Source organism: Somniosus microcephalus, chromosome 7, assembly GCF_052327205.1.
Source record: "Somniosus microcephalus isolate GS21.2 chromosome 7, FLI_Smic_1.0, whole genome shotgun sequence".
In the NCBI taxonomy this organism is placed as follows: domain Eukaryota; kingdom Metazoa; phylum Chordata; class Chondrichthyes; order Squaliformes; family Somniosidae; genus Somniosus; species Somniosus microcephalus.
In genome coordinates, this window is record NC_140993.1 from 117,604,098 (window position 1) to 117,617,916 (window position 13,819).

Sequence of the window (13,819 nt, forward strand, 5' to 3'; positions counted from 1 at the left end):
CTGCCCAGCGCCTACCGGAAAGCCTGGAGGGAGGTGTCCAACAGGGTCTCTTCCAACAGCGTGGTTGCCAGGACTGCTGTGCAATGCCGGAAGAAGTTCAACGACCTCACTCGGGTTGTCAGGGTGAGTACCCTTTCCAGTGTCCTCCTCATCCTTGCATGTGCACCTCACATTATGGGCAAAGGGACCTGAAAGCTCTAATGGCCAGCTCTCATCCAGCAGCTATGGGACTGGCATGAAAATCACTTGCACATTCAGCACTTTACACACTGTCCAAGCTATTCGACCATGGGAGGCAGTGCAGACAAGATCAGGGCTACACACTGGCCAAGCTATTCGACCATGGGAGGCAGTGCAGGCAAGAGCAGGGCTACACACTGTCCAAGCTATTCGACCATGGGAGGCAGTGCAGACAAGATCAGGGCTACACACTGTCCAAGCTATTCGACCATGGGAGGCAGTGCAGACAAGATCAGGGCTACACACTGTACTTAGAGGCCGTCCTTTCTCTTGCAGGCCAAGGTTGCGCACAACCGGCGCAACCAAACTGAGACCGGGGGAGGCCGTCCTGACATCAAAGAGCTCTCCGACCTCAACCAGCGTGTGGAGTGCATTATGGGAGGCCGGCTGATTGGCCCCGTTGCCACTGGAGATGCCGACCCTGTTCTGGGCACCAATGGTAAGGGCATGACCTTTTGGACCTCTCTCGTTCCACTTGCGCATCAGATCAGCATCCTTTGCCACTGTCCGACCAATGCGGTGAATGGCACCACTCATGCCTCCCTCGCTGCCGTCCTGTCCTCACTCTAAAGCTACTCTTGTGCCTTCCTGCTTTCAGATGGTGAATCGCCAGGTGAGGAGGCGGGCCCTCAAGCTGCCACTGTCAGCCCTTCGGAAGACGAGGAGGAGGAAGAGGAAGCCGGCCCATCAGAGCCACCCTCAGCCGCGCCAGCCCATGCCGATGTAGGGGACACGTCTTCCCTGGAGGGGAGCCGGGGGGAAGGGTCGGAGGAGAGTGAAGCTCCGGGGCCCAGCGGCCTGCAGCAACGCGGGAGGGGTGGGGAAGCTCGGCGGACTTCTCCCCAGAGGGTGAGTGCGGCCTCCAGTCCTGCGACGGTCAGCGCAGAGGAGGTGCGCCTCCTAGAGGAAATGGCCGTCCAGGCTGAGCGCAGGCACACTGAGCTCATGGCTGCAGTGGCACGGATGCCTGACTCCATAGAGTCACTGGCAAGGAGTGTGCAGGAATTCGGGTCAGCACAGGCCAGGAGTCTGGAACAATTCAATGCAGCACAGGCCAGGAGTGTGCAGGACATCAATGCAGCACAGGCCAGGAGTCTGCAGGACATCGCGGCAGCACAGGCCACGAGTCTGCAGGACTTCACGGCAGCACAGTCGGCTTCTAGCCAAGTGCTCAGTCGTGCCGTCCATTCACTGGCTGGTGTATTGCGGACACAGACCAGGGCCACACGGGCACTAACTGCTGCCACCCTCGCTGGATCAGCCAGGCCTCGCCAGGGCACTCGCCGCGCAGCAGCAGCCCAGCAATCTGCCCTTCAGCTGGTTGCTGCGCATGCTGCACTGCTGGCCCGTGAGAGTGCCAATGTGTCAGGCGACCAGCGAGCACCTGCGATCTGCCAGGTTGCCACCGTTCCTGCAGCCGACACTGCCACTCCGCCATTGCAGCTGCCACGAGCTGCTGGACAGACTGCTGCCGCCCAGCCACAGTTGGAGCAGTCAGCAGCCGGCCCCTCCAAGGCCAGAGCTGGTGCAGGCCGACCCCCAAGGGCATCTGCCGTCTCGCCATCTGCCCCTCAGCAGCCTTCCCCCAGCCTTGCTGCAGCCACTGGGCTCCCATTGAGGAGCAGCAGGGCAGGCAGGGGCCAGGCAAGGATGCACAAGGCATCGCCCTTGAAGGGCAAAAAGTAGAGGTATGCACAAATGCCTGGTGCTTGTTGGAAGGCCGACACTTGTGCAGTTGTTTGGGTGTAAGGCCGAGACTGGTGTCTATCTTTATTTGTGTAAGGCCGAGACTGGTGTCTTTCTTTATTTGTGTAAGGCCGAGACTGGTGTCTTTCTTTCTTTTTGTAAGGGCGAGACTGGTATTTTTGTGTTTTTGGAGGGGGCTTCTCCACATGAGCATGTAATGTGGGAAGGGCAGAGGTTTTCAATAAATTTTTGTTGTTAAATTGCAGTGTGCATGGTTTTTTGGTTAAGTCCTGGTTGCCCTGCTCGGCTGAGGGCTTGTGGAGCGGCTACATTCATCTGCTGACATTGGCACAAGCCATTCCCTGAGAGGGGGCCTAGAACCGACGTTCAATAAGCCGGCGACGGGCGGCCCTTGCACTTTGTGCCTCCCTCCTGTGCTGGTCCTCCTCCTCCTCCTCCTGCTCCTCCTCCTCAGGTGGTCCTCCAATGTGTGGTGGCAGTGGCTGAGTCCTGCGGATAGCCAGGTTGTGCAGCATGCAGCAAACGACGACGAAATGGGAGACTCGCTCCGGCGAATACTGCAGTGCTCCCCCGGAACGATCGAGACAGCGGAACCGTTGCTTCAGGACGCCGATTGTTTGTTCGACGATGTTCCTGGTCGATTGATGGCTCTCGTTGTATCGCTCTTCAGCAGGGGTGCTGGGCGCACGGAGCGGGGTCATCAGCCAGGTACACAAAGGATAGCCTTTGTCCCCGATAAGCCATCCTCGTGGGTGAGGCTGGGCCTGGAACATGTCTGCCACAGAAGTCTGTCGGAGGATGAAGGCATTGTGGCTGCTGCCTGGAAAGCGGGCATTGACAGCTAGGATGAGCTGCCTGTGGTCACACACCAGCTGGACGTTCAGCGAATGGTAGCCCTTCCGGTTGCGGTAATCCTCGGCATTCTCCAGAGGTGCCCGCAAAGCCACATGCGTACAGTCAATGGCGCCCTGCACCATGGGGAAGCCCGCGAATGCTGCAAAGCCCATTGCACGCTGTTGCTGCTTGTCAAGAGCCATGGAGAAGGAGATGAACTGACGTCTTCTTTTGAAAAGGGCATTGGTCACCTGGCGGATGCAGCAATGCACGGCGAACTGGGAGATGTTGGCAATGTCGCCAGTAGCGGCTTGGAAGGAGCCGGTGGCATAAAAGTTGAGAGCCACCGTCACCTTCACTGCCACCGACAGAGACGTCCTGCACCTCAGCTGTGGCTGCAGATCACCGGCAAGCAGCTGGCAGATCTCTGTGACCACGTCCCTTCTGAATCGCAGCCTCCGAACACACTGCTCCTCAGACATCTGGAGATAGGAGAACTGCTGGCGGTATACCCTGGGTGGGTAAGGCCTCCTTTGCCGATGCCTGTTGCCCCCTCTCAGTCTAGCCAGGGCTGCCAGTCTCTCATGGCGTCTCGGAGCCCTTTGGATGTAATTGAGAAAGCCAGCGTTTACACCCATTGCAGCCCCCATAATATGCTGGCAAACAATGAGATGTCAATGAAGGCAAAAACTTTTTGAAAGCTGTGGCCTGAAGCCAGAAGTACCTGTCCGAGTGTTGGGCCAAAGCAGAAAGCTATCTACCTTGGTCTCTCTCCAAAGATCCATTTCGCAAGAAGGTGTGCTGCAAAATGGCAGCGTTTTATATTGCAGGATGAGTGCCCTTTAATTTGCGCCCCCCGCATTGGCTGAGCACCGTTCCACTTCACAGTCGCTAGGGGCGCCAGGCGCACAATGGGGCGGCGCGACTGAAGTTCCGGTTGGGGGCGCACAAAGGGCGTTGCACGAGGAAATGACGTCATGATCTGCGCGCGCAGCTGAGCGCGCGCAAAGACTTTGCGCCGCCGCTAATCTCTAGTGAAGTTGGGGCGAGGCGCAGTTCGCGCTTCGCCCGGGCGCAAGCCGCCTCGCGCCCGGAATCTACTCCTCCTAAGGCACTAACGGCTGGCGCAACCAACTGAATTTCTAGGCCTATATACATGCTAAAAAGTGGAAGCAGCATGCTATAGACAGAGCTAAGTGATCTCACAATCAACGGATTAGATCAAAGCTCTGCAGCCCTGCCACATCCAGTCGTGAACAGTGGTGGACCATTAAGCAACTAACAGGAGGAGGAGGCTCCATGAATATCCCCATCTTCAATGATGGCAGAGCCCAGCACGCGAGTGCAAAAGACAAGGCTGAAGCATTTGCAACCATCTTCAGCCAGAAGTGCTGAGTGGATGATCCATATTGGCTTCCTCCCGAGGTCCCCACCATCACAGAAGCCAGTCTTCAGCCAATTTGATTCACTCCACATGATATCAAGAAATGGCTGAGCGCACTGGATACAGTATCAGCTGAGGGCCCCGTCAACATCCCAGCTGTCGTGCTGAAGACTTGTGCTCCAGAACTAGCCGCGTCTCTAGGCAAGCTGTTCCTGTACAGCTGTAACATTGGCATCTATCCGACAATGTGGAAAACTGCCCAGGTATGTCCTGTCCACAAAAAGCAGGTCAAATCCTCTGGCCAATTACCGCCCCATTAGTCTACTCTCAATCATCAGCAAAGTGATGGAAGGTGTCGTTGACAGTGCTATCAAGCAGCACTTACTCACCAATAACCTGCTCACTGATGCCCAGTTTGAATTCCGCCAAGACCACTCGGCTCCAGACCTCATTACAGCCTTAGTCCAAACATGGACAAAAGAGCTGAATTCCAGAGGTGAGGTGAGAGTGACTGCCCTTGACATAAAGGCAGTATTTGACCGAGTATGGCATCAAGGAGCCCTAGTAAAACTGAAGTCAATGGGAATCGGGGGTGAAAACTCTCCACTGGCTGGAGGCATACCTAGCACAAAGGAAGATGGTTGTGGTGATTGAGGGTCAATCATCACAGCCCCAGGACATCGCTACAGGAGTTCCTCAGGGCAGTGTCCTAGGCCCAACCATCTTCAGCTGCTTCATCAATGACCTTCGCTCCATCAGAAGGTCAGAAGTGGGGATGTTTGCTGATGATTGCAGTGTTCAGTGCCATTCGCAACTCCTCAGATAATGAAGCAGTCCATGCCCGCATGCAGCAAGACCTGGACAACATTCAGGCTTGGGCTGATAAATGGCAGGTAACATTTGCACCACACAAGTGCCAGGCAATGACGATTTCCAACAAGCAAGCATCTAACCATCGCCCCTTGACATTCAATGGCATTACCATCATCGAATCCCCCATCATCAATATTATGGGGGTCACAATTGACCAGAACTTAACTGGACCAGCCACGTAAATACTGTGCCTACAAGAGCAGGTCAGAGGCTGGGTATTCTGCAGCGAGTGTCTCACCTCCTGACTCCCCAAAGCCTTTCCACCATCTACACGGCACAATTTAGGAGTGTGATGAAATACTCTCCACTTGCCTGGATGAGTGCAGCTCCAACAACACTCAAGAAGCTCGACACCATCCAGGACAAAGCAGCCCGCTTGATTGGCACCCCATCCACCACCTTAAACATTCACTTCCTCCACCACCGGCGTACCATGGCTGCAGTGTGTACCATCTACAAGATGCACTGCAGCAACTCGCCAAGGCTTCTTCGGCAGCACCTCCCAAACCCGCGACCTCTTCCACCTAGAAGGACAAGGGCAGCAGGTGCATGGGAACACCACCACCTCCAAGTTCCCCTCCAAGTCACACACCATCCTGACTTGGAAGTATATTGCCATTCCTTCATCGTCGCTGGGTTAAAGTCCTGGAATTCCTTACCTAACAGCACTGTGGGAGTACCTTCACCACACGGACTGCAGGTTTAAGGCGGCAGCTCACCACCACCTTTTCAAGGGCAACTAGGGATGGGTAATAAATGCTGGCGTTGCCAGCGACGCCCACAGCCCATGAACGAATAATTTAAAAAAAATACCTTACTGCATTCGTTTGAAGTTTCTCTGTGCAATATTTGAATGCATTTGTCAACCCATTTACTTTAAATGGTTACCAAAATCATTAAATAGCACAGAGAAATATTATATGAAAGCAGTAACGCGTTCATTACAAATATCGCTGTGACTTTTTTCACTTCCTTAGTAAGATGTAATAATACCTCGAACAACCAAAGTTCTAACCCAGCAACTTTTAAACTTCGGTTTCCTTGGTAGCAGTAAAAGAACGATGGCACTGGTCATGCAATAAGAGACATGACCATTCAACGCTGGGACCCTGATCTTGCACACCACAAATGGTAATGTTACTGTTGGAGCAACACCAGCTGAGACTTGGCACTTGGCATCTGGTATTTTTCTGAAATAGTCTTGAAAAGTTACAGGAAATTTGTAGCTGGACTTGAGGGAACCAACCCACATGGGAGAAACGAAGAGCAGTAAGTAATGCAAGCTGATATTTTAGAGCCTACAGATGTGAACTACGATGATCAAAAAAAGTATTTCTGGAGACAGACCCTTACCTGTAATGAAGCTCATTTCAATGTTGTTGACAGTAAAATATAAAGGTCCATAGTTTCAATAACAGACAATCATCCAACTCTATTTTTACCCATTACAAAGGCAAAAAGTACTAATCAGGGGGTTACTGCAATGCAAGTAGTGACTTTCCAGTGAAGCAAAGACTGAAATGGTGAACTTCCATGACTATAATTAGAACCACTTTTTACCAGGCAAGGTGTTTTAAAAATCAAATGGACTCAGCTCCCTCCAGCCTACACTACAACAGTGACTATACTTCAAAAAGTACTTCATTGGCTGTAAAGTGCTCTGGGATGTCCAGTGGTCATGAAAGGCGCTATATAAATGCAAATGCAAATCTTTCAATAGTCATCCTGGCTCAACCAGCTAGTGCAGAATTTCTGTAGGTGTAATTCAAATCAACCTGCCCTAATTTTTTTTATTTGATTATCGATAATGTACAATATTCGTAACAAATATCTTTGTGATAAACAGATCTTGATCGAACATATTATAGTGAATCTAATGTTTGCTGCACTATAATATTTAAGATTGTCCCAGTAGATAATATGTTTATTTAAAAAGAACAACCCCTATGTCTGAGTCCATCCTATGATGGAAACAGTGGTGCCTGCAGACACTGAGTCCCGGCTGTGAAGTAAACACATGTTTTGGTAACAAAATGTCTAGTGGTTAACATCATTTTAAATGCTATTTCTGATGAGGCACTTTCAAAAAAATGTTAAGCAGAATTACCTTTGCAAGATGCTTTTCGTGGATGCTCCTTCTGGCAAAGAATAGGCTCTCTTTCTGGCGATCTTTCAGGAATCGACGCCTCAAGCGTAGGATGTCCGCCCTCTGGTCAGCTACTATTGTAATGCATAAAAACACTAGTTGATCACCCGTGGCATTGCTTGCAAACAAAAAAAAATCTTATCTGTCTTCCTGATGCTGTCAAACTGTTTCTCCCACTCTCTAATTATTTGAGTCTTTGTATCATTCTACAGGAAACTTTCTGGTATCCGGCACTGACTGGACCGAGCTGTTGCCGTCCCATCAAAACTGCCGTAGAAACCAGCGCCAATGTTAAAACATACGGAGAGAGCTCCGTGTGAAGCAACAAACCCTGTTGCTTACAGCTTCAAAACAGTCGGCTGCAGCTGCAAGCGTCTCTGTAGCTAAGCAACAGCTTCAGCTAGACCTTGCAGAGCCTGACTGGAGAAAAAAAGCAACGAAAAGAAAAAAAAATGATCTGAACCGACTCCTGAATTTTGACGGTGGATAGAGCTTTCCGGACATTTAACCTCTGGATAAACGAAAGTTTCCTGTATTTGTTTTCCACTCTTTTTATGTCCTTATATAGGAACATAGGAACAAGAGTGCAGCCTCTTGAGCCTGTTTTGCCATTCAATGAGATCATGGCTGATCTGTATCTTAACTCCATCCACCTGCCTTGGCTCCATATCCTTTGAGACCCTTGTCTAGCAAAAAATCTATCAATCTCAGATTTAAAATTATTAATTGAGCTAGCATCTACTGCTTTTTCTGGGAGAGAATTCCGCACTTCAGCCACCCTTTGCGTGAAGAAGTGTTTCCCAACTTCTCCAAAAACAAAATACAGCGGATACTGGAAATCTGGGAAAAAAAACAGAAAATGCTGGAAATACTGAGCAGGTCAGGCAGCATCTGTGGAGAGAGAAACATAGTTAACGTTTCTCTCTCCACAGAAGCTGCCTGAACTGCTGAGTATTTCCAGCATTTTCTGTTTTTTTTTCCTAACTTCTCTCCTGAATGACCTGGCTCAGATTTTAAGGTTATGACCCCTTCTCCTAGACTCCCCTACCAGCAGAAAAAAGTTTCTCTATCTACCCGACGAATTCCTTTCAAAATCCTAAAAACCTCAATCAAATCACCCCTTAATGTTTTCTATTTAAGGAAATACAAGCCTAGTTTATGTAATCTCTCCTCATAATCTAACCCTTGGAGCCCTGGTAACATTCTGGTGAATCTGTGCTATACTCCTTCCAAATCCAATATATCTTTTCTAAGTTGCAGTGCCCAGAACTGTACACAGTACTCCAGATGTGGTTTAACCAGGGCTTTGTATAGCTGTAGCAAAACTAGGGCCTGATCCAAGGGCAGATAGCAGACCCAGTCACAACCTTATAACCCAGGCTGCATGGTCTTCTAGTTGACGTCATGGTGGATCAACAATCACGGCTCTGATTGGTACGGGGGCCACTGTTGTGTCCTCTTATCCACAACTGGATACAGCGATGGATGGTCCCTTGAAGTACTCGTCTCAGTAACTGTTATTAGCAGTGGATATTTCTAATACAATAATAATACTAAATGTAACCAATAATAATACCTTTTGTTTTACTGCTGACCTCATCTCCTGGCAGAGCAAGTCTCTTTTTGCCAAAGTCTGGACCAACAGGTTTCATAGCTGCTCTCTGTGGCCTCTCACTCCGCTTAGAATACACAAGTAATGAAGAGAACAGTGATTCTGAGGATGGAAGGGAGTATTCTGCAAACGTGTCCAAACTGCTCCCTGTTAACCAATTAAAATTCCATGCACCTAGAGAGAGCCATCAAATATAAATAAAACATTTTAGAATATTTGTCAAAAAGCATTCCACTATCGGCAATTTAGGAACTCAGATCCCAAAAGTCAATAATTTTCTTTAGGGTCTATTGGGTAAAATTAAAATACAAGTCAAGTTAAAAAGGCACTGGGATTCGAGCCTTACTAACACGCAAAAAGCCAACTGGACTATTATAGTCACAGGTTTTAGGTACACGGATATCCTGGCAAGGCGGGAATTTATTGCCTATCCCTAGAAGGTTACTTCAGAACACAGTTAAGAGTCAACCACATTGGTGTGGGACTGAAATCGCATATAGGCCAGACCAGATAAGGACAGTAGCTTTCCTTCCTTGACATTAAGAACATTAATGAACAAACTGGGTTTTTACAACAATCTGAAAGCTTCATTCACTTTTACTGATGCTGTCTTTTTATTCCCAGATTTATAAAAACTGAATTCAAATTCTCAAACTGGTGAGATTTGAAGCCACATTCTCTGGATTATTAGTTCAGTAACATAATCACCACACTATCGTACCCTAGGATAAAATGTTATATAAACAGTGTCAACAAAGATTAAAAATACAAACAGAGTTGCACTTACCAGGGTTCTGAGTTGCTGTAAACTCATAATGGGTTAGGGTGGCCCTAATTTGGCCACCTATTGACGTTTGACCTGTAGCAGATGCTTCTTGGGATGGGCTTCTAATACTGCTCTGCGTAGCTTGAGTTTCCACAAACAATGGTGTAAGAATTCTACTACGTTGATGCCAACTTGAATCAATACTATAATCCTAAAAAAAAAGTGCAGATTGTAGAACAATGAGTGAAGTGCAATAAATATCACTTTGCAAAACGAGGTAAACATTAAACTTGAACTCGGTTCGCCTATGGCCCCGTAGCAATGACTACTTTAAAAAGAACAGCTTTAAAAAATAAAGGACAGACGCTGTCGGAGCAAATATACATAATCCTTCTATGTATCCAGCAGGATCAGCAGCAAAACATCCTGTAAGCATGCAAAAATGAAAGGCATCAACTCATTTCTAACAGCAGGTTTTCGAATAAGCTTTTGGAAGGTGTGCAACTGGCCCATTGTGCTCCGCAGGCTGAATAGGATCTGCTGTAATATTTATTGTAAGGTAACAGTAAGAAGAAAAAAGCAGCTAAACCCAATAAAATGCCAGCCTTGTTATGAATCTTATGATCCATGAAAAAAGACTCATGAAATAACACTGGACGGCCAGCTGGTGGCGCCGTCCAAGGAGTATAAATACTTGGGCATGGGCCCAGCTTTCCTTGTGTAAACAGGAACTAGTGACAGATAACTAGACCTCCATGTTCTGAAACAAGTTGATTAAAGCCTTGCTTTATATTCGAACCAAGTGCGTAGTGAGTTTTATTACGTCAATTTAATCAACTTGCTATCGACTCCACGCTCAGTGATTTCGGGAACAGCCAGCTATGACTTCAACTGCAGAAGGGGACTCCGGCGTAGAAATCAATCCATCATGGACAAACTACTCAGACCCGCCCGTCTTGACCTGGACCCAAATTCACCTACAACTGCTAAGGTATGGAAACACTGGTATTGTACCTTCAGCAACTTCCTCAGGGTGTGTGGTGAGAATGTTCCTGATAAATTAGAGATACTTGCCAATTATGTATCTCCTCATGTGTTTGACTATATCGAAGACTGTGTAGACTATGACTCCGCTATCCTAATATTGCAGCAAGTGTATGTTAAGGCCCCAAACGAAATTTTTGCTCGGCATCTATTGGCCACAACTCGACAACAACCCGGGGAATCACTTGACTAATTCCTTCAAAAGCTTCGCAGGCTCAGCAAGGATTGTAACCTTGAAGCGGTCATAGCTGAGCAGTACCAGAAGGAGCTAATTTGCTATTCCTTTATTAATGGAATTACGTCTCCCTTCATACGCCAGCGTCTGTTGGAGAATAAAACCCTCGAGTTACAGGCTGCCTCTGACCAGGCGTGTTCCCTGGACTTAGCAAAGAGGAATGCAGATACCTATCTTTTACCTCATGCACAGGCTGCTGCTATCACTTTTAATGACTCCTTCGATAGGTCTCCGGGCGGAAGCCCTCACTGATGATGACTCTAACCTAGCGGATCACAACCCTACCCTAGAAGCCTTCACTGATGACGACCCTGCCCTAGCGGCATCTTGGCAATCTGGAAGGAAGTGTTTCTTCTGTGGAGGTGCGTTCCATTATAGGAAATTGTGTCCTGCTCGTAACACAACCTGCAATCATTGCAGCAAGAAAGGTCACTTTTCTAAGGTATGCCGGTCGAGAGCTCCTGTTAGTTTTGCAGCTGCTATCTATGAAACTGCTCCTCCCCCAAGAACCACTACTAAGGTTACAGCTGTCAAGGGTAAAATTGCCCCTCTTCCCATCACAGCTGTTTTCCCCCAAAGTCTGTCCCATGCAGCCACGAAGGTTTTGGTAAATGGACACATTCTGAGCGCACTAATCGACTCATGCAGCTCGGACAGCTTAATTAGTGAGCAGGCTGTCAGTAAGTTAAAACTGCGTATTTACCCCTCGGACAGGGAAATTGCAATGGCTCTGACGACACTGACCACCAATTCTTCCGGCTTTTGTCTTGTCGACCTTATTCTCAATGGCCACACTTATTTCTCCACCCGGCTCGGGGTACTCAAAAACCTATGCAGTGATGTGCTCCTGGAACAGGATTTCCAGAAACAACACAAAAGACTCACTTGCGAGTTTGGAGGGTCAAAGCCGGAGCTTACTATTTCCAAAGTACCGTTTTGTGCGCTTTCGGCGCTTCGCTCGACGAGCCCTCCTTGTTTGCCAATCTTTCCCCCCCAATGTCAGCCCATAGCCACTAAATCACAATGTTTCAGCCAAGATGATTGATCCTTTATCGAGGCAGAAATCTCTCACCTTCTAGCTGACGGTATCATTGAGCCATGTTCATCTCCCTGGCAGGCTCAAATCGTCGTTGTTAAAAATCCTCTGAAGCAACGCAAGAAACGTCTTTGCATCGATTACTCGCAAACTATTAACCTGGATGCCTACCCACTACCACGCATCGATGACATGGTCAATAACCTTGCCAACTACAAGGTATTTTCAACTTTTGATTTAAAGAGCGCATACCATCAAGTACCGTTAAAGGACTCTGACAAAAAGTATACGGCCTTTGAGGCTAATGGTCGGCTTTACCAGTTTTGTCGCCTTCCATTTGGGGTCACCAATGGGGTGGCCGTCTTTCAACGGGCAATGGATAGCCTAGTCAAACAGGAGAACTTAACGGACACTTTTCCATATCTGGATAATATCACCATTGCTGGTCATGACCAAAAGGAGCATGATGCCAACCTCCAGAAATTTTTTGACGTTCTCAGTCGTCGCAACTTAATCTTAAATGAGTCCAAATCTGTGAAATCGGTACCATCAGTCAACATCCTTGGCTACTGAATGGGCAACGGTGTCATCAAACTGGACCCGGAACGACTTCGTCCGCTTCAGGAGCTCCCTCCCCCTTCGAATCTCGGCTCTCTTAGTCGGGCACTCGGCATGTTCGCCTATTATGCCAAGTGGATACCCCACTTCTCCGATAAGGTCCAGCCCCTGCTTCACGCAAAGTCACTTCCGTTGGAGGCAACGGCTATTTCAGCTTTCAACCTCCTCAAGCGACAACTGGAAAAAGCCACGCTGCGCACTATTGATGAAAATCTCCCTTTCGTGGTCGAGTGCGATGCAACAGAGGTGGCGATCTCGGCTACCTTGAATCAAGGTGGTCGACCCGTTGCATCTCTGTCCAGAACTTTGCAGGGTAGCGAGCTCCATTATCCTCCTGTCGAGAAGGAGGCTACGGCCATCATCGAAGCTGTACGTCAATGGAGTCATTTTCTCGCTTGTCGCCATTTCACACTTCTAACCGATCAGCACTCCGTGGCCTTTATGCTGGGTAACCGGAAATGCACTAAGATCAAGAATAACAAAATACAACTCTGGAGGATGGAATGGCCGCCTTTGGATACACCATACATTATTGACCCGGCAAAGAGAATGTGGCTCCGGATACCCTCACGTGGGCATTCTGCTCTTCTATATCAACTTCGACTCTTGCGGATCTTCACACTGACTTATGCCATCCTGGCGTTACCCGTATGCTGCACTTTGTGCGATCTAAAAATCTCCCATTTTCTACGGAAGATGTGAAAAGAACGTGCTCCTCCTGTAAAATTTGTGCGGAGTTAAAAGCGCAATTCTCCCGTCCATTGGCTGGCTCGCTCATGCACGCTATGCAGCAGCTCAGCATTGACTTTAAAGGGCCATTGCCTTCCTCAATGCGAAACACCTACTTACTTACTATGGTGGACGAATATTCACGCTTTCCCTTTGCTTTCCCCTGTCCCAATATGCTTACTTCCACAGTGATCAAATGCCTCGATCAAGTCTTTTCCCTTTGCGGTACGGCCAATTTCATCCACTCTGATCGGGGTCCCTCCTTCACGTCAAGCGAACTCAAAAGTTATCTTTCCCAACGGGGAATCGCCACAAGTAAAATGACACCGTATCATCCCATCGGTAACAGACAGGTTGAGAGATACAACGCTATCATTTGGAACGCTGTTCGTCTTGCACTGGGGTCACGCAACCTACCAGGCCAGCAGTGGGAAACTGTGCTCCCTGACGTGTTGCATTCCATCAGGTCTCTTCTTTCTACGTCCACCAACATCATGCCTCACGAGTGATTCTTCAGGTTCCAGCGTCGCTCCACACATGGGACGTCCCTACCGTCATGGTTGGCAGCTCCCGGCCCCGTGCTGCTCCGAAGATT

The 13,819-nt window shown here is 48.6% G+C and overlaps 1 protein-coding gene across 1 annotated transcript in view; it reads right to left on the reverse strand.

Moving 5' to 3' along the window:
• The window catches only part of prkdc (protein kinase, DNA-activated, catalytic subunit), a 300,538-nt gene that overhangs the window by 60,412 nt on the left and 226,307 nt on the right, over nt 1–13,819 (reverse strand). Inside the window, 3 exon segments of the mRNA XM_085992889.1 lie at nt 7,146–7,258; nt 8,761–8,970; nt 9,584–9,773. Of these exon segments, the coding sequence (XP_085849015.1) occupies nt 7,146–7,258; nt 8,761–8,970; nt 9,584–9,773 (513 nt within the window).